The sequence below is a fragment of the Dendroctonus ponderosae genome, unplaced genomic scaffold (genome assembly GCF_020466585.1).
Source record: "Dendroctonus ponderosae isolate FM_Combo_2020 unplaced genomic scaffold, Dpon_F_20191213v2 Dpon_F_20191213_1, whole genome shotgun sequence".
Taxonomy (NCBI): Eukaryota; Metazoa; Arthropoda; class Insecta; order Coleoptera; family Curculionidae; genus Dendroctonus; species Dendroctonus ponderosae.
The window spans coordinates 61,003,079-61,024,826 of NW_026017110.1; the positions used below are offsets into that span (position 1 = coordinate 61,003,079).

Here is a 21,748-nt window from a genome sequence, read left to right on the forward strand (position 1 = left end):
ATTTATTGGCCTTTCTGGTAATATATCGGACATTTGGTTAAGTCTAAGCATGCAATACCCTTACCTTATTTATGCTATAGATTTTCAAACATGATTTATATACTACCAACAGCGCATAACCAAAAAATCGCTCGATTAAAAACAATAGAAACTGAAAAATATTTCAAGGACGAGACCTTAAGAAATTATAATTTGATTAATAACGTGGGAATATATATAAGTAATTGACAAAATGAATTAAATTGAATGAGACATCGATGTAATGAGTGAACCATTGAATGAAAAAGCCAAAAATGTAGTTCACATGCAGCTTAAAATAAAACTCGTATGCTCACCTTCCGTGTAATGATGACCCGCGGTGGAATAATTATTTCTATGAAATCAACAAGAAATTAAAATGTAAAAATACTTCTACACTCGCACACTAAAAACAAAGCGTCACTATAGCACTAGTAGTTTTAAGCACCTGAACATGCATATTGGACTGAAACAAGAAAATAAAATGTCGGCATTGAATTAAGTTCTATTTCTTTATTTCCTCATTAACTCGAAATATATAATTATAAGGCTAGGACGTAAATAAACAATCAGAAATCCATATCTTTATATGCTATGAAATAATAATTAAAAAATATCCAGAATTGCAGAAAAACTAACGAATATATGGAGTAACATTAAGTATGAGAAACATTTAATAGAAAAATACGAATAATATAAAAGCTATAGTTCTAGTTTTAGATGAACCACACTTGAGGGTAAACAACATAAAAACACGAACATGCACATGCATACCTAACGATTAACTAACCACATTAAAATAACGTGCAAAACTAAGCAATGACTGCTGACTGAGCACCACTGCAAGAAATCCCTCAGAACAAACATCAAGTGAACGCTAAATATGCGCGTTACAAAACACAGCCAAATGTCACGTCACAATATTTTTACTCTCACAAAAATACTAAACAGTTGTCTCTAATACCTCTGAGCTAGGCCATATGGGGCCTCCACTAGAAGTTATAACGTTTGCAGTGTCACAAGTTATTTCTGAATCATTTGAGCTGGAAGTTCGACGTTTCACAGATTCTTCGGATGAGCTGGCCTTTAAATTGATGGACTTGTCTCTATCACGCTCGTCATCTCTACCCAAACAAATTACATCAAAAATAAGCTCTCATTCAACTCGACATATGCTTACTTTATTTTTAAAGAGATGTATTTGTCGGGAACAAGACCTTCCTGGCCATTAACAGCTCCTCTCCACCAGTCGTTTGATACCTGAGAGTATAGAGTTACAGTGTCGCCTCTTTTCAGAGATAATTCCCTATTGGATCTGGCTATAAAATCAAACTGTGCCGTTGCTTCGATGTTTTCCGAATCTAAATATCAAAAACAATCCTGTTTTTTTTCTAGTTGTGAGTTACTAAGCCCTTACCATCTTCTGATGGGCATACTTCCGAATCTATGTCGTCTTGCGTCTGATCCGACGGAGAGTCGCCCACGTCCCTGTAAAAAGCATAAAACTTCAACAAAAAAAGATAAAAACGCAATTCAGGCAATTATTTAATAGTGGACTTCTCTAGCAGTGGAACTTGTAATTGTTTCTATTAAATGAAGTCTTGTAAATATAACATTAATTTACTGATTTTATTACATGGGATCTTTGTTCCAATTACTGCACTACAAAGGAAGGCAACATCAAAGTGGTAATAAAGCGGAACACTTTTACGGCATCCGATATAGATTGGCCTTAATAAAATCTCTAAGCACGCTTAAATAAAATGTTAACTTACTGGTCATCGGTATTAGGTGAAATGTATTTTTCATAAATGGGCCCGCCATCGCTAGGGAATATCTCGTCGTGAAATATAATAATGTTCTTAATCAATTCGTTAACTTGGTTTTGGTACTGTACTTGATCCTTATCATCGGGAACAGGTACTAATGTAGGACCAAAACATATCGCTAAGTTATATGGATCCATCATGTTCTCGTCGGCAAATTCAGACAGATGATTCAAGAAAGCGAACAGATATCTCAAGACAATCATCACTGGACGAGGCAAGCTTTTAACTACTTCTCGCATCTTGGTGATGAACTCCCGTTTGTTTTCCAGTTCTGTAATAAATTCATAGTAATACTCCAGCTAAGACACTTGTCTGGAAATGGCTTACGTGCCAACTCCATAATTTGCTCGAAATAAATAATCGGAAATAACGGTTCTCTTAATTCTCGTAGATATAACTTAAAAACGCCCGCCACACTGTTAATATCCGAAGCATCAGTCATATCCGCTAGGGGATCTTCACCTCTCTCAAACCATTCTCTGAAATTGTTAATTTCCACTTGTGATCCTGATACTCTAAATATCCCTTGATGGTGCAACCCTGCAAATAAATCGAAGCTGAATTACCTGCATTAGGGGGATAAAAAAAAACTTACCATAAAGATTAATAACCCGGATGCAAGAACGTAAAATTAATGGAATCTCTTGGTTAGTTGCTTCCTGATATTCTTCCAGTGAACCTCCAAAGAGCTTTGGCTGCCCACTGAGCTGCAGTCGACCTATTCGCTTTCGTTTTGGTGTTTTTACCACCGGCCGAATAGTTTGGCATAGCTCAGGAGCCTCAGCCACTAGAGATTGACGAAGATATTCTTGCTTTGCATCTAAGCGTGCTATCTTGGAGGATCCCACGAGATACTCACGAAACTTCTGACAATGATTTAGACTTTAGTACCTTCTTTTCCCACAAGTTTCAACTTACTGTTAAATAAAATTCTTCTGTTTCTTGCCTGTCTGCTCTGGCCTTGATCGAAACAGTTTCAGGTGGTTTGCTCAAAGGCTGAGCACTATCCCCAAAGTACCCACTGCAATCGTAATCTTTAGCACTTAACATTTCGAGCAAAGTAGTCTCAGCCGTTTCCAAAGTTTTCCAAACTTCTTCAGATTCGGCCCGTAACGATGTGACTCGTTTCTGCAATTGAGTCAGTCTGCTTTCCATTTCTCTGTGTAGCAGATTTTGAATTTCTGGTTCTGCAGCCTGCAATTAAATTAATTGTTCCTGGGTTTGTACGATATGCATAGACGTTGATTGTACCTCATCAGTTTTGTGGCCCTGGAATTCCAGTTTCTTCGGAATCATAAATGCACTGTGATTGAATTCAAGGAATCTTTGTTTATCCAGTCGCGAATCTAGAGAATTTATGCAAGCAGATAACGTGTCTAAACCGTTTTGCACCGACTTCTGGCGTCCCTCTTCGGCCGTTACGTGCATTAAGAGGGCCCTCGAAATGCAGTTGTGAAAACCGAAGTCCATACACTAGGAAAATAATGGATTAAAGCAAAATGTGATATTGAAAAGTGGCAAACACTTACGTCAATGAGATCAGATAAATCGTCTACGAAATATTTGTGTATAGTGGTGTTTGAGGCTTCCAGGCATAAAATGTACTCATTCCTTGCTTTCAAGGCTTTCAGCTTGGCATCGGTGTATTTATCTCGTCTCTAAAAATGCATTATTTCAAATGTTTTCCTTTGATTCTGCTGGTTCTATTACTTTGGCAACTTCTTTCTCCATGAGTTTATACTTCTTTGAGCGTTCCAGCTTGTCTTGAGTCAACGATGACTCAAGTTTGGCTCTTTGCACTTCAGCTGTGCGGAGTTTGGCTTCAGTTTGTCTCAGTTCTGCTTGATAACTGTGATATGTTTTCATTTTTGTGTGAAGTTCGTGCAGTACCCTCAATATCTCCTCATGAGTTTCGTATCCTATTTCACGACACTGAAATATGAAGAGATATGAATATCCGTGGCACATTGTCCTTGTATGGTTATATACCCTTTTGTATATTCGTTGAACATCTTCCATAACTTGTGCTAGTCTAGAAACTAAATGCGTAGAGTAGACTTCTGATAAAGCTACATGGTCCCGGCTCAGATTCTTAGTTTGAGTTACTAACTGTTGCCAACAAGCGTAACTGGAAAATAAAGGCCACTGTTCCCTTCTAAAAAATATACAGAGTTTGAATCTCGACCAATATCAGGTAAATAGTAAAGTGTATACTTTTGTTTCTGCTCCTTATGTCTAAGTTGTAAACTTTTGGCTAATTTATCCAAATTCTTGGAGTAGTCTAATTCTAGTTCGCCTCTTCGACGGAAAAAGTCTTGCAGCTCTGTTAACAGAGCCACTTGGGCTTCCATACGCACATCTAAGCATCTTAACTGTTCGTTTAACTGCAGTCTGATATCTGAAGCAAAAAGCAGTTTGTAACTAACTGAATATTTGTTAATTTGTTATAACATAACTGGGAATTTCACTAACAAGGCAAACAGTTATAAAACAAGAAACATGTTTTGCGTAATCGCATTATTACGAGTCAATGAACGTAACAGCCACTGAAATTAAGCAAAGGTGATGGTTTCAATTATGCGACAGAATCTTTTTAAAATTAATGCCAATTTGTTTAAACATTCATTCAAGTAAATCAGCAATGCCGCCTGCTGGGACACATTGTCTTATTAGCGCTAATACGGTAATAATGTGCCAATTGTATTTTATAAAATCGTTTAAGCCGTCCAGACATCTGTAAAAAATTGAAGGTGACTTTGGGTCTGAGTTGAATTTTTTAATCCAACACATAATCAACTATTTCAGTCATTAACCAATACTTTTAATTATTCGGAAAATAAGCAACTTCATTTAAAGCTATCGCGACCATCATTTGAAAAACGGCGGTTTATCGCGCTATTAAATGCTGGAAACGTGCTAACGTTTCGATAGCACGCATGGCTAACATCTTCTCGTTAACAAGTGCTCGCTTCAACTGTTTAGCGTTAAGATGACCCTTAGCCATCAGCTCCTCGTCGTTTCTTAAAATATCCACTGAATTTTGAAATTGTCTCCGCAAATCGGGCGTTGAGTAGATTAATTTTCTTCGCTTTTCTAATCTTAACTTTGACGCCCTTTTCGAAATTCGAAAACCGTCCACTTTTCGGCTAGACAAATTAAGTTAAATCGTCATGTTTTTCACTAGAGGAATCTGTTGTAGGATTTTTTACAGACAACCTGCGTAAGTTTTATGCAAATGTGATAATAGTGTTATCTGTAAATTCGAATAGAATATTTGTTGGAAAATGAGGATAAATATTAGTCTCTCTAATTAACGACCCCATGTAATTTTCTTCAAACGCAAAGATAAAAATACGAGACTAGCAGCTGATTTTACCAGTTGGTCTAAAAATATATATCCCCTAAAATTGGTGACTTCGTCTATTCACACCCTATGCCGTTCGTTCGTTTCGCTTTGGGGTCAAGATTTTTCAATACCGTTCAATTGAGTCAGTTTTCTAATTTTCGATGAGTGACGCTGGCCAATCATTAGCCTAATAATCGCACCTAAAAATATTGAGAATCATTTGGTGGAAAAGACCTTGCACCGATTCGTGTGTTGGAAAAATCAACACGCCTATTCACGGACAAATCACTCTACTTAAATGGCCATTAAACGGTCAAATATCACGCAAATTGAAGCTTTTTTGAAGCAAAATTTCCCTCAGTACTTTCAGCGCGCCTATGCAATGTTTACCTGTTGTGGATTTTCCTGTTTTTCATCATTATCACAACTAGCGTGAACTTTAAACACCTAATGCCATGGTTTACGCTAGACTAGTCTCTATTGAGAATATAAACCTGAATGTTTTATACAGATTTATATGAAATTTATTCGAAATCTCTAAGCTTCAAAAAGCGCACATTTTTTGTAAAAAACCAACTGTTTGTGGTAGACCTCAGTAATTCAACTATGTCAGATGCACGTTCAGATTATGTTAATCATTCTTCCGCTTGTGGTTTACAATGTTTTAAAGCCTTCAGGGAGCCACTGGTTTACCCAATAGTAGTCACTAAATGCATTTAATCTTCAAAACCAAATGAATTAATTATGTTTTATCTGTTGACCTCAAAATGCAGCCATTCAAACAAGTTGTTTTGTTGTTGAAAGATTTACTATAATAATTAAATGCTGCTTAGTTTAAACTTGAATGTAAAAAATTTACATTAATTCTCTTTGACAATTTCATTAGTATCAAAAATGATTGTCACCATTAAATTAATGATCACGCCTCTGTCCACCTTTAACGGCGCCAAACATTTAAAATTCAGATACGAACTAGTTTGCATACATGTATTATGAAATAGTACTATGACAAAATTATAGTAGTTTTCGTAATGTCGCAGACTTAACGATAGAGTATATGGCGTTGAGCGATCAGATTGATATTTCATATATTTAATTCAACGTTTAGAAAATTTCAAATTTTTATCTAATCCATTTGATAGGCTCTTTGAAAATTCACACGCATGGAACTAGCTTCTACTAAGATGGAACAATTTGTGTATAAATAAAGCATGTCTCGATTAAATAAAAGCCAACATTGGCTGTCCCTAGGGACTGCAGCGGCTTATAAGGCGCTAAATAAAATAAAGTTTCAGCTCTTTACTGTATTTGATTTCTAACGAGTTAAACACTAACTGTAACTAAAAGCGAAAGTGATAAAATGTAATACAAATAGTCACACTGCGTGGGAAAGGCATTCGGCGAGTAAAGAGATAAAAACAACAGAGAATATTTTATGCAAATAATCAGCAGGTGAATTTAAATGTATTATTTAATATTTCCAATTTCCTTTTTGGTCCACGCAGGAAAAGTGTAGGAGCATGTAGAACGAAAATGCATGTTTTAGACATTGAAACGGGTATCACCACTGTGTATCGACCAGATGTTGATCATCTTTAATAAACAAGGCCAAATGGAAAATTAATATTAAACGAAAGAGAAAACTTTTTATGTACGACTAATACTGAAAAACAAGGGTTCTGTCGAAGAAATGTGAAGTGTGTCGGAAATCAAGCACGAACTAGATCCATTAATTCAAGGCACTTTCCTCGCCTCTTTTGGAAATGACGTTGTCGTCGGTTTGATATTTTTAGAAAGGCCGTATCTAGGGCCCCTACACTAATTAAATTTCAGTTGATGGAAATGAATTTTTCGGAAATAACCGAGCTTCGGAGTCTCGAAACCATCATAACTTTCGCTCCAAAAAAATTCCAGAAATTGGAGCCCTTGTCGGAACGGGGAAGTTTAAGGACGGATTATCCCTGTACGGTAAAAAAACCTTACAATAATCCCCGGCCAAAGCCAAAAGCCCCAAGTTTATACCAGAATAAATCCGAATTTTCAGAGATCCAAGTAAATTATTCTCCAAATAATGGTGGTAATCTCCGGTTGGGTCCCTACTCTAAGCATATCCTGCAGGAAAAGTTATTTTCGGTTTTTCCGTTGAAAAAGCCTAGTCTAGACACGCGTTATTTATATAAGGGAAATCGTGCAATTATTCTTATAATTCAATGCAGAAAGTGTTTGACAACAGAAGTTAAGGTAACGTTGCCTGAAAGGTCTACGACCTTTTCTACAATGACCAGTGGAAAATCGCCTTGTCGATAATGGCAGGTTTCCGCCATCGCGATAAGTGTAATTACCATAACACAACCACTTAATCACACTAAATTTTAGCGGGTTGAATTAGGAAGACAGTTAAATTACCTTTTTTCGTAGAACCAATCCATTTGTTATTCGGACTATAACCCAATAAAATACATAATGAAATTCGGGTCTGTCTTGCCAAAGGGCCTCATAAAAATGATTCATTATCAAATCTGATTAAACTAGACACAAGCAATTTTAGCAGACTATATCAAGCGAGGTTACGTGATTAGGCAGTGTCTGTTGAAAGTAATCAAATTTTCTTGATGAGATCTTGTATAGGTTCGCTACCTCAATAAATGTAGCTCTAATTTAGTCTAACGCACTCGGAAAGAAGCATGGGATTGAAGTTTGTCCGAAAAACTAAACTATTAACAATTTTCCCTAAATACTGTATCAGTAGATTTATTAATATAAATTAATTTATTTTGTTAATATGGGCCTTAAAATTCTACAAACAAAACTAAACGATGTTTTCGCAAAACGTGCATGATTTCAGAAGTTAAAAATATTTTCGGTTTAGGGAGAATTTTTCTACTTACAAAAATATTCTTAGCGATATGACGCAAAATTTAACAATGCAACATTTAGTAATTTTGTGTTTGAAATAATAATAAATCTAGTTAAGAAAACTTCGCTCATTTATTTCATTTCACATTTCATCACATTAAATTTATTTTTTTGTATATTGAATATTTTTACCCTACTGAAAGAATTTTGCACATTTTTAATGCTTTTTGCGATAAATCAATTTGCTTTTTAAGCGTTTTTTTGTCAATTTTAGTGCTTTTTAATCCGGACTCTATTTATCAATGACGCTGTAAAAGAGCTCATTCTTGATATCGCTTCGACCTGCAAGGGTTATCGTAGAAATGAATATTTTAAGTGTCATTTAAGGCTAAGGCTCATTTAAGGTCATTAATAGGCTAACCGTCGGTTTAAGCAGCAGGCCAAAATACGAAAATTACAAGTTTTAGTTAAATTTCTTTGCAAGACCTGAAAACACCATCTTCGCTTGTGATGGGGAAGCTTCAAAAATCCCTATCTGACGGCTTTAGAGATTTTATTTGTTATAGAAAGTGGTACGACACTTAATCAGATAGTCAACGAAATTCTTCTGGTTAGGTTTGATCTTTTGTCACTTCTTTGGGTGTTCCGCCCCAGAAATTCCATCACGATTCAAGAGATTCATAACTTATCAGGATGAATCTCAGGTGAAAAACAATGCCAAGAATGCACTTTACTTAAAAAAATGCACTCTAGTTAAAATTTGTCGTTATTCGAATCGACCTGAAATAGGATACATTTTAATTATTATTATGAGGTTTGCGTTCAAATGCCACATGAGCACTAACAGGGCTTTTACACAATTTTTAAAACGGTAAAGTATATTCTTTGAGTCAGCAGTTTCATCCTATAACTTGAATGTTTGCGTTGGTAATTCGATGTTAAATTGGCTTTCATTGGTATTTTGCCCATACCAAAACAGGATTGTTTTTAAATAGACTTAATATCCTGCTTTAATACTGTGTTTACGATTAAAAGACAATTTATTCAAAGTACGTTTAAGACTTCCGTCAAATTAAAAATTCATTCCTCCGAAGTCTATTGATAAGTAGTTCCTACTTAATCCATACAGTATCTTATAAATAATTCAGCAAAGAATACAATGAAAGTCCTGTAAAAACACCTTCCACTTTGCGGCAAGTATTGTTTATTATCAGCGCAAACATTATAGTATGATAGATTTTGGTGTTTACATTGTAGTAAAAATTTGTTTTGGGTCTGATTTTATATAAACTAGTTTCTCTCAATGAGTAGTAAAAATGAATCAATGGCATTTATATGGCAAACGTCCTTTGAATCGCATTACTTTGTTGGCACATATTCAAAGATGTACCAGACAATAAAATTTCAATTCGCTCCTATTTGTTTCTGTTTACTTTCCAAACAGACGTTGAGCAAAAAATCCCACCCCATCAGATTCAGCCAGCTACTTGACAACGGGTAGTCAGAGGCAAAAAATCGATTTCTTCAAAATAGTCCAGGTAGGAGTTATAGAACTTGGCACTTCGGGATATAAAGGAGTTAAAAATAGCTGAAACTTCAGGTAGCGAAATATGCTAAACATCTATTTCCACATCGGCTAAAAATGCCCGTTTAATGCGACCTTTAAGCAGTGTTTTCAAAAAAAATTAAGCTGGATTATTGCAGAATCATGTAGGATATTGGCTGAATTACAAAGCCAAGGACTATTTTTAAAAGGCGTTTTAAACTCATGCGGGTACTATCACAATGTCGATTACACTTCGAAGCAAATAATTAACGATATGATTAGACCATTGAATTAACATTCAACACTATCAAGCTAAATGGTTCCATTATGCCATAATGTGATAGAAAAATGCGCCCATGTCTTGATAAATCGAATATTAATTTTGCACTTGGAACTGTTTTATTAAATGAGTTCTTCAAGTTTTATAAGTAGATTAGATAGAGACACTGAAAATGCCTGGTGGAAATTAAAAATAACAGTTGTGAGGTTTTTATAAATTTTGCGGCAATAAATGCAAAAAAATACAGTTGGCGTGAAAATATAAGGCTGCCCACTAGTATTTTTGTTGGCAATTTTGAACGAATTTTACAGATTGTACAAAACTCTTGATCAATTACTTATGGATGGCTTCAAATTTATTGCTGTAATCTGATTTTAGTGCGGTTCTTTATATGGTATATCCTAATAATTCAGCGCGGTAAACCTGAATTTAATCAAGAGGCAATTTAAAACAAATGGCGTGGGGGTAGTGCAATGGGGGGCTACTGATAAAATACTGATTTTGAATGCGTTTGCTTTTGCACGTTGTTTGAGCTACAATATATATTTTTTTAGTTGATTTGACTGAATCTAATAGCTTTTGGGTTGGCAAGTTTCAAGCAAGTAACAATCAATTTAACACGAGTTTTTTGCATTGCATCAAAGTTCTTGAGCAACTATGTATGTATAGCTTAAAATTGACTGCGGCAACCTGAATTGAAATCGGTTCTTTATATGGTCAAGAGTTTTGCTTGCAATTGACAATAATTCAGTACAGTAAACATGAATTGTGGCTTATTACTTTAATAGGTAGCAATACGATTGTCGAATCAAGCTCCACTATTGCTCGTCACCGGCCGTATCTGTATATAAATAGTGAAATTGTGGACTAAATAAAAAACTAAGACGCACCTGGAAAAACATCTTTGTTTTCTGTGTTATAAGGATGAATCCAACCGTTTTTTTGTTGAATTATACACTGAAACATGCTTATTGTCTCTCACAACTCGATCGGTTTCACATTTGGTTCACGGCACGGTCTTTCAGAAGAATGAGCTTTAAATCGGAAACCGGAAGTCACAATATAAATAAAACTGATCACCAAAAAGTCGTCGCACGCCAGTTTCTAAAAATACGACCAAAATAGTGGAGAAGCAGGCATTATTATTTGAAATACAGCGGCCAAGGTTGGAAGCTGTACGGTGCAAGGATTAGTAGCCCATAGCCGCTCACTCCTTGCTCCATGCTCTGTTGCCGTATTTACCACACATTTTCCCCCAACAAGCAGTTTGGAGAGACGCCCCATGTGCGCCTATGCACCAAACGCACTAAACGCACCAGCGTCAACTCATAAAACTGTTTTTGGATAAGAAAATAAATCGTCCTACTTCATTAATTTCGAGAGTTTATCAAAGTTCCTGTTTGTAATAAATTTTATTAAAATAACAGGAATTCGTCCGGTAAACTGATTCAATCAATGAAGCCTAAAAGTGTGCACTTTTATATACAAAAATAAACTGGCAAGGATCTTTTATGGTTTTTCCCCCAACAACAACGGTTAAATGAATCAATTTCACTTCCTCAGGGGGCCTACTAAAACTCTTCCTGTATAACCCGAGTAGATTGACCATGCCATTGTGACCCACCTCGCTCCAACTCATCCGGAAACTTTTTAAAATCATGGGTTGAATGATCGTTATCTTGTCCAGATCACTTGAATCTAACTGAATGCATAGATATTCACTTGTCTTAACTCTTCAAAGTTTCATCAGCAGAATATTTTTACCAGATCATTGACACTTCAAGGGGTGAAACCCTAAACATTTTTATCACTAGTTTATTTATGGAACATCCTCATAGCCTTGTTTGGTAAGTAGTGTTTCCCATTCAATAACCGCGATGGTCAATCCATAAGTGACTACTTCCTCTTGCTTAAAATATTTCAATCTTTTTGACACATGTTCCCCAACGATAGAGTCAAGTTACAGTTTAGAGTATTTTATAGCAGTCGGATGCAACGAACCATTTTCTCGCACATAAATTATATTAAATGCAGCCGAAGATGTTGAAAACATGAACATTATCTTAACATACATGGACGTACTATTACAAATTATAAATTACTATTCTGCAATAGTGATAATATTCATATTATTTGATTCAAATTGCCCATTAATCAATGTAATTCTTGATATTGCTTTCCGTATACGATTTCTTATCAGCACTTCCTACATTACTATAAATATAATAATTATTGAGATTAACTCACTATAAACCTAAGGTTATGATTTTATTAACAATAACTGGGCCTTATTAGATGAGTTAAATTTTCGCTACTTTAAGTCATCGAGGAAAACTCCAACAATTCCTAACTAATTATTATATTCATTTCCTTCCTGGATTTCAGTCAGTGTGAAATAAAAAAAATTATATCATTTATTTCATAACGTTTCGGCAAGACAACAGCGCCATCATTAGATTTAAAATTCATACAAACTCATAATTGGAAAATATCAGATTTTTTTAGGTCTTTGCTGTCTTGAAACCTCAAATTTGTTCGAATTATTGTCCACAGGTAGACAATAATTCGAACAAATTATGAGTTTGTATGAATTTTAAATCTAATGATGGCGCTGTTGTCTCGCCGAAACGTTATGAAATAAACGATATAAAAATTTGTATTTCACACTTTGACTGAAACCCAGGAAGGAAAAAGAAAATTCTAACAAATGTTGCAGTTTTATTACATTTTTTTTCTTGACGTTTTGTAAGCACAAGTGGCATGCATCTTCCCAAAAAATGCACCAATTTCAAGCAATGACCGCGAAAGCCTAACTATTTTCAGATGTATGATGAAACTCTCGGGGGGAAGATTTCGGGCTTTTAGGCCGTCATAGAAAATAATTTATTCCTGACTCTTCAAAGAAGTGCTGCATCGAGCAAACCACCTCTGAAGATGCAAGCCACTCGTGCTTGCGAAACGTCAGCAAGACATGTTCCACGACGGCCAAAAAGCTCGAAAAACTTCTTTCCTTGCGACAAGGTTGCAACAAACATAAGCTTTACTATACTACCGCCCTTAAAAAGTTTTGTAATAATATTTTGTATAATTAAATGTATATTTTTAACAGTTTCTCGCAGAGAATAAATGATGAAAACAATGATATAAATGAACATGTGTTAGTCTTGGACGCACCCCCGAATTCAAAAACAAAGTGGGTATGGCGGCGCCAACAATGAGCCCGTTTATTTTCAGATACGAATTGCGCTGTTGCCGACAAGTGGTTTTTATCTATATAGGGTTTTCTGCAATTTCATATTATTTTTTATGTCCTCCAGTTGCTTTCCAACCACATATTTACTTGCCATGCAATTGCGATTTCGGGAAAAAAGCATTCAAGCACGAGGTGCTAATTGAAAAGCTTCTCGTTAGTACTCGATTTTTCACTCAACTTTTAACGGATTATTTGCATTTCCCATGACTGCTAACAATGTTTATTGAAGAATATATGCATGCATAACACATCGAGACATAATTTGTTTCATTAGATGAAATTATCATAAGTATTTGGAAATTTCACTCAGCTTCAATATCCTAGCAAATGAAACCGGGCTGATTTGACTAAATTGAGTAAGGAAAGTTGGCTGCAACTTTTTACCATATTCATTGCAAAACTGTTCACTGCTGCGACATATTAATTGCGGAAATCAATGAATGTCTGTTTCGTAAAATTTTTGGAAAGCTTTTGAGCAATCACCAATAACCAAAAGCAGTAAAAGTAAAAAACGAATGAAACTGACAAAAACACATTGAAAATTCCACGATCAATCTATGTTTACCACAGCGAGCCATTAATTCCCAAAAACGTGCTTGAACATTAATAATTTCAAGAAGTTTCTACTCCCTTCGTTTGGCCATTCATAACTTTGCGATCGACGTTTTATATTTAGGATGATTAATAATCCTGGAGGGAAAATTATTTAGAGCATCGATAAAAATAAATGGAGCTGTAGTAATACAGCAGTTAAATTCGCTGAAAATAATAAGAATTTGTCGATTAATATCCGGAAACACAGCTGTATATGAAGCTCAACTATTAAGTTCCTTGCAGGTCATTGTAGACTTAGGCGGAATATTTTGATTCGTTCACAACAGAAATGTAAAGATAAGAAACCCGAAGTTATTCATTCAGCCAACCCGATAATTTCCAACAAACAAACCAAAAATTTTGTGAAGTTTTTCACTGACGGCTCAGTAAAAAAATCAAATGGACGTACCTTGCTGGTGAGAACTAATAGGTTCGAAACCGGTACTTGATTGTTAAGAATTTGTAAAAATATGCTACTTTCCAGGTTCAACTGTAAATTCCTGGCATTTGAGTGGGTTGGCTTTTATTTGAGTAAAATTTGTTGCATGTGCAACTTGAATACTATATCGAAAATACAAATTATTCAACTTGGAATAGAAATCTATATGAATGGAATAAATTTAATTGTTGTGTATATACAGGCGACGAATATGTGTAAACGTGTTAGAAGTGTTTTTGCATAATGTAAATAAATGTTTAATCGACACCACGGATCAGAAATTTGGAAATCTGAGTGAGTGATTATAACATTACAGGTTTAGGTTTATTTACACTGTCTCGCAGTTTGTGTATAACTAATGTAATTTTGAACGGTTTGCTTATTTTAATATATCATTAATGTTTACAGGGCCCTATCTTTCTTTAAACAGTCGAACAAAAATGCTTTGTCTTAAAAAAGATATTGTGTATTTTTCTAGCTAAAAAGTAGACTAACTATTTGCTAATTTCCTACGTTTAAAGGAATTTATGTCGGTATGTTCAAATAAATATACAATTTGAATGAGTTTCCTGCTCAAAGGCTCTTTCCGAAAATTAGAATCGATATTTTAAGAATACGCAAGCATTGCATCAGTACCAGAAAGGGTATTAGTACGCCTACAACTCTTTTCGAATAATATGAGCTGATTTGCTCCATTTCGCTGATTCTTCTAGTCGATTCAGCAGAATATCGTTTGCATTACCATGCATTAATATATCTAGTAGATTGCTGCCATTGTTTTCAGCTCACAAAAAAATATAAATGAAGCAGAGATAATGTTTTCAGTACCACATTGTCTTGACTTTGAGAGAGCGTAAAAGTAATTAAATTAAATTAGCCTTTTACAGCTTATTAGGCTGTAAAAGGTCGAATTAGGCTGTTAACATAAATTAAAGATTCCTTTTCAAACCTAAACCTGTTACAATTATTGCAGCACAATGGCATTTTTCTAGCAAATAATGCAATGTTGATTTGCCTTGAGTGACAATTGAAATATCGTCTATAAACAGATGTCCAAAGCTGAACACATACACAGTTGAAATGTTACATTCCATGAAGCTTCAGCACTGAATCTGCTTTCCACACAGCATCGAATGTGTTATTAAAATAATTAATACCTACCTTCAGTAATTTTTATATAACATTGCCTTTAAGTAGAGCATTGCGTGAGCTCTGTACATTTGTTCGAGCTCATTATCATTTAGCTGGCAGGCGTTTAAACCACACGAAACCTTTTCAAAAACATGCAGTATTAGAGCAATTAATTTATGTTGAAAGACCCCGAGACGTTTCCCGAACGCCCAACCCTGTATATTTCAAGCAGACAGCAAGTCGAAAAAATGTAACTGGAGCATAAAAAAGACAAAACATATGGTTGTGGAATCTTCGTCTCAAGTTTTAATCATCGGCAGTCTGAGAGATCATTTGGTTTTTGTCTTGTCTGAAAAACAATTCTGGTTAACCGAATCAATGTGTTGCTTTCATATCATATTACGACTGTACTGAGAACATAATACCTACTTAAGCTCTTCATTCAACAAAAGAAAATGATATGCTAAAAGCACAATATGTTAGAAACTTCTGATATATCCAAGTTGAGTAATTACCACTTTGTAGCTTTTCTAAGAGATAAGAGTCTGCTAGATTGATTTTTCTTGTCGGTGGTTTTACGAGCCTGGCAGGTTACCTATTTACCAGTTATGCCACTTAATGAAGATAGTTAACGGTTTCGGTGATGCTGATTAGATGTTTCCGGCTATCGATGACTATTAGCAAAAATTACGAAAAATCGTTATAACTGTGAGCATCAAAAAATCATAATTTAGGTTCGTTAGTTATCGAAATCTTAGCTTTGGATTTAGTAAAAATAGGAGCATTCTTTCTAGTGAAAGGCAAGTTATGACCTGAGCTTCCTTTGAAGATTTCCATCTAAGAAATCTTTTTACGAGGACCTACATTGAATGCTGTAAAAATGAGCATTTAATTATAATGGAATTTATTACTGGAAAGGAATTATCGTAGTCAATAAAATGTATACTTATTATACTTTAATAGCCTGATAGATTATCTTTGCCTAGTTCTTGCCGTGGCAACTTTTCTTATTAAGACCACCTATGATATGCAAATTTGATAACCACGTGCAGATCTTCTGTGGCCCTGTCTCATGCAACTTAGTTTGAAATGTCTGTAGTAAATCAAAGTACGAAAACAAAGAAAGTTAGAAACCTGGTGTAGCCCTTTAACGCCTACACCGATACTAAACAAGCGGTTTTACTGCAAAAGCTCACTTTTAGCCTGGAAAATATTAAATGAAATGTTCACATTAACATATGTATATGTAGTGGTGAAAAATGCTTATTATAAACGTTGTAGCTCGAGCACAGAACGTGTAATTGTTTATTTTCGTTCCCACGAATTGAAATAGCTAGTTCTCATCGTAAAGAAACTAGTAAACCAAGCCAACTCCCAAATACCCTATATATTGCATCCATTTAAGTTTTGTACTTTATGAATTAATTATTCCGCGCCTTTGCATACCCGAAAGCAATTAAAAAGCATAATTCTTGATATCAAAGAAAATCATTTATTATACCGAGACTGCTCGAAACGGTTTTCAGGGGTTGGTTTATATCAATACTGAAATGTGGTGAGTCATTCTTTTTCCCCCGTTTCAAAATCACGCGATGTAATCCTCAGGCATTGGGGTGTTTTAATAATATATTCCTCCAACTCAGATGTTAAGTTATTAGTGTCTGAGTGGATCGTTAATTTTCAACGCAAGAACGCTAACAACAACCATTAAGGCCAACTCTGTTTTTGCAAAAATTTCATAAAATGGATCCAATCAATCACCAGAAGCATAAATTAAAAATCTACCTATTTCATTACGATATTTCAAATAAACCAGACGATATGATAATTATTTATTGTTGACGTCACTTCGGAACTAAATTTGGATCTTCAATAAAATTCGCGAAAACTTAATAAGCAGATAACTTTCCGAAACTTAGGGAATATTATAAATGTAGTAAATTTAAGATAAGATTGTCGTTATTGGCTTATTTATGGGGCTATTTTTAATCAACCTACATTTTGACGTAGAAGCTTTAAAATATTCTAAACAGAACGCTTAATAATAGCTCATCCTCAAAAATCTTACTAAAAAATATAGACGTTAATATGCAATGATATATCTAATTAAACGTTGAATTGTTAAAAGCCATTAGTATAATGGAATTGAAGCTATTAGATTATAATAGGAAAAAGGGCATTGAAATAAAATAACGATGTATTTATTTCAACACACGCAGAACGTATTTTATTATGTTGTTGATACCACGAGTTCTTTAAGGCTCCTTTATAAGACTGAAATTCATCGGATCATCGGTATAATTTGATTGAGCTTAACCATTTACGCTTAGATCAGCAGCTCAAAATTACGAGTCAAATTCTATGAATTTAAACATAGATTCTGGCTTTTCTCCTTTTTGCTAACAAAGAGGAATGATAACATTTATGTGGAATTTCCAATAGAAGCCGATAGTTTCACTTTAATAGAAGAGCGTGGCTTGAGGAATAAAAAAACAGTCGATGGATCATAAATATCAAGTTTCCACAAAGACCATCCGGTGTGTACAGAGTACACAATTTCGGTTTAATTCCCCTTTGGAAATTGTTAATACCACACTTTCATTGGCTGAGGACACACCTGGAACAAGTTATTATTTTTCTACTTTTAGAAGGGGAATTTTGTCCTTTCACCGTTTAATTGAAAACCACACGGAACTAGCCTAGAAGCTAAAATAGGCGGACATCTGGCAGTCCTAAACTAATTTTTCTTTCATTAAATTTCTAGCTAATTATTTTTTATTTTCAGTCTGCCTGTTTGTAAACGACTTTTCTAATCAACATTATGGAAACGAAGATAAACCACTTTGATTAAAAATTAAACAAGGCACTAAACGCGGCTTATAAGAATGGGAAAGATCGAATTAAAAGATAACAGGGAGGTTTACTTTGATAAACCATCTTTCGTTCTGCATGAACGCGATTATGTGCAAAATTTGTTTATACGGCGAGTGTTTGCTTAAATTACACAAACCTAGTCAGAATTATTGTTTCAACGTATAAAATGGAGGCAAAAAACATTAAATGAATGTCGGTACAGTAAAAATTGCACAAATCTCCTGTCATGGATGACCAGAATTTACCCTCGCAGATAACGTTTTTTGGTCAAGGTTTAGTTGAACCGAAAAAGCCACAAATTTCCAAACCGTTTAAAAAAAGCACTGTTTATTTCAGTTTACGCACGCTGTTGTTTTTAAATATTTTCCTTAACTCCATCATTTGAGTCGTATCAAATGTGGCAATTTTTTCTTAAGTGTAATGACTGTTCCTTAAACGATTAATTACACAGTTTAAATAGAAACATTTGTGAATGTGTATTTAGGACAGCTACGCTGTTTTCAAGCGGGAATGATCAATATTATTCCCTCATTGTCTAACGTTTTAAAATAAACATAAATCATCTCCAGTAAAAGCAATCTCACAAATTGAAATATAGCTTTTATTAACCATATTAGTAATAATTATTTTCAAGGCTAAATGCCAGTCGTTCTTAGAAGGTTGGATTCAGTTAAACAAATTAACAACAATGGAAGTGAAATTTCGAATTACCGCAATTTCCCATTGTTCTAAGCAACGTTTAGGTATCTATCTACAGAATGTTTGGCTATTTAAGACCAATATATTAGTATGTTTATAGAAAATTAATTGTTAGAAACCTGAAAGCTTAAGTATTGACTGATTGAGAGGAGCGGAACTTCGCGATTGAATGTATTAGAATTTATATCAATTTTATATTTCTTGATTATTTTACTTTACAGTTTTTCTTCGAACCGATATAGAAAATAAAGGGGGAGTGAAAATAAGATGGAGCATCCGCCGCTCAACGGTGGCGGTATCTTATTTACACCACGCGTTTATTTTATTATCTATCTTCCATTTCTAATAAAATGAATCGCTAAATTTAACTCTTGAGACACAGTTTTTCAACAAATTTCACTCGGGAGATAAATTGTTTCTATTTTCAATTTCAAATGGTAATATTTTAAAAGTTGTAGTGAGTATCCGGAAAGTGCGTAATGCGCCAAAGTTTTGAAGAGTATTGTTTGCGTGCCTTTTTATGGCAAAACTAGATTGCAGAAACAGTGGATAAAATATCAAAGTTGACTATGTAGGTACATAATGCTTCTCAACCTTTACTGCTCATGCATATAAGTATAAATCCTTACTTGAAAAGAACCTTTTAAATCTGGTTTCTGTACCGGCTATTGAACAAAGAAATGGTACACCCTACACCTGTCTCAGATTCAGTAACTATTCATTGGCGCAACAAAGATTTAGTGGACATAATTGTCCTGTCGAGGACATGTATTGACTTAAGCAAAATATTTTTTCGATAATTTTTCTTAAATTAAAAATAGGTAGTTAAGGAAATATAGTGTAGCTAATTAGGAAATTGCACTAAAATGAAATTTGGAAGAAAACGTACGCCACTGTAGAGAATGCGGGGCATTAGGTGCGCCTATGACTACATGCAAGAAAATTAACTATACCAGAGTGACAATGATTTTATGCCGTCATTGTTGTAGTAGTTTGGTATTCCGAAGATACCTACATAAATGATTTCAGGCATTATCGACTGTCTGGATGTCTAAGGTTTTTTACAATTTAAAAGATTATCAGCCTGTCTGGTGCCCGAGATTTAAAATTCAAATTTTAAATAGCAGGGAACAAAAGAATATACATTCAAGTTATTACAATGTAAAATTAGGGAAATGGAAATCTACGTTCGCGGCTACTTGATAGTTTACTTAAAAATAAAACTTATGGGCGTGTTGTTCCTAATTTTACAGTCCAAATATTTTCAATGCACTAGTGATTTACTTAAAATTAAAATTTGACTCGTGCTGAACGTATTTACAAGAGAATTAATTTAAAAATAAAATTGCTTACCGTGATGTTACATAATTTTATCGCAGTGTTAATTTTATGTTTTGTACTTAATAGTAATGACTGGAAATATTTACGTCTAACTAAGTTTAGGAATAGATAAATGTTATATTCAAGGCCTCAATTACGTTATAATTGAAGCGTGTAGTAGGTATTCTAAGGAATATTGAGTAATTGATCTAATACAGTGCTAATACACCCCATTTTATGCTCCAACTAAAAATTAACCCCTTTTAAGTTAATTTTATCGATTTAATATGCAAAGTTTTAGGATTTTTCATTTGGAATCACTCTGTGTAATAACTGAAAATTTAATTTGAATTGGGTCTGTTTGGTAAATATCAGAATTTCGTTAAAACCGTGTTTAATTAAATTAGGGAAAATTGCGTTTGGAATAATCTGCAGGACATATTTGCTAATGATCTGATTAAATTTACCATGCAATACCTACCACAGTTTTGCACAAGTGAAACTTATTGAATCCCGACTTACCTAATGAAATATTTCTATGAGGTAAGTATAAAAGCAACTGCTAGATAAAATCAAAACCCTTGTATATATACAACCGGTAGAGCAAAAAAGAATAGCTATAATTTTGCGGGAATAATAGTGCTCGTCATCAAACGGATATACCTAGAGAGAATGTGTTTTGATAAGTGATAAAATACATTTTAGACGAAATTGCTTATTATCTCCGTATATTTAATTTGCGATTACGTGCGAGCAACCAAGGAATATTTAATGCAAGGGAAATATTTAAAAAATATTTACTCACTGTTGAAAACCAATAGTTTTCTGGTAGATCCTAGTCTGCGGATGGGTGACTTGGCTTCTTCGTTTTCGTCCATGCTCATGTTGAGAGATATTGTTTATTTATGCTTTATAAAATAAATAAGGCTCTTTAAAATCGCAGGCACTTTCCCTTCACATTCAAAGGCACGAAATAATTGAGTTCAGTTCAAAAGTGGTCAAAAAGATAACCGTTCTAGTCCTCGTGTTAGAACTTTTGCAAAATTGAAAGAATTCACACAAACATCACACAACTGTCTTGAAAAATTGAATCGGCCGCATCTCAAAATAGAACTGAACATGGCTTGCTTATTTCGTTTTTTTATATTCGCTGATGTGATTCGCTGTACATCTAGTTATAAACAACTGCACGTTATTAAAATAATCAAGTTAGCTAGCACCGATCGAACGTCGAACACATTCACTTCTCCGTTATTGCTAGTGGGAAGTTTTCTATACTCCTTAGCACGAACACTGACCTCTCGGCTACATTGATTCTATTCTATACTATCCGTTGCTAGAAACCTCCAATAGAGGTACCGATATCAAGCAGCGTAAATGCCGAATGCGCAACGGTGTGCACAGTATATTCCGCCCGCACATCTCCAAAACCCACTTAAGAGCTACTTAAGCACTTTAAAACCTCGGACTTTTTGTCTTCGTTAGATACTGGTTAATATAATGGGTTCGGCCACTTGTGCTTAGGGAGCATGCAAATTTACTCCCGGCATCGAAAGTTAAAAA

The 21,748-nt window shown here is 34.6% G+C and overlaps 1 protein-coding gene across 2 annotated transcripts in view; it reads right to left on the reverse strand.

The window, feature by feature from the left end:
* Positions 1-21,494, reverse strand: part of LOC109541085 (SLIT-ROBO Rho GTPase-activating protein 1) — a 24,154-nt gene extending 2,660 nt beyond the window's left edge. Inside the window, exons 1-13 of one of the 2 annotated variants that reach the window (XM_019909787.2) lie at positions 20,991-21,494; positions 4,062-4,245; positions 3,837-4,002; positions 3,558-3,779; positions 3,377-3,505; positions 3,099-3,320; positions 2,766-3,041; positions 2,443-2,713; positions 2,175-2,387; positions 1,794-2,118; positions 1,436-1,506; positions 1,199-1,379; positions 983-1,142 (exon numbers count right to left, since the gene is read on the reverse strand). In XM_019909787.2, the coding sequence (XP_019765346.1) occupies positions 983-1,142; positions 1,199-1,379; positions 1,436-1,506; positions 1,794-2,118; positions 2,175-2,387; positions 2,443-2,713; positions 2,766-3,041; positions 3,099-3,320; positions 3,377-3,505; positions 3,558-3,779; positions 3,837-4,002; positions 4,062-4,245; positions 20,991-21,069 (2,499 nt within the window). In that variant the 5' untranslated portion in view covers positions 21,070-21,494. Of the gene's footprint in view, positions 1-982; positions 1,143-1,198; positions 1,380-1,435; positions 1,507-1,793; positions 2,119-2,174; positions 2,388-2,442; positions 2,714-2,765; positions 3,042-3,098; positions 3,321-3,376; positions 3,506-3,557; positions 3,780-3,836; positions 4,003-4,061; positions 4,246-10,765; positions 11,095-20,990 lie in introns of those variants that run through there. The other variant, XM_019909788.2, reaches the window with a different exon arrangement.
* Between the last annotated feature and the right edge of the window lie 254 nt (positions 21,495-21,748).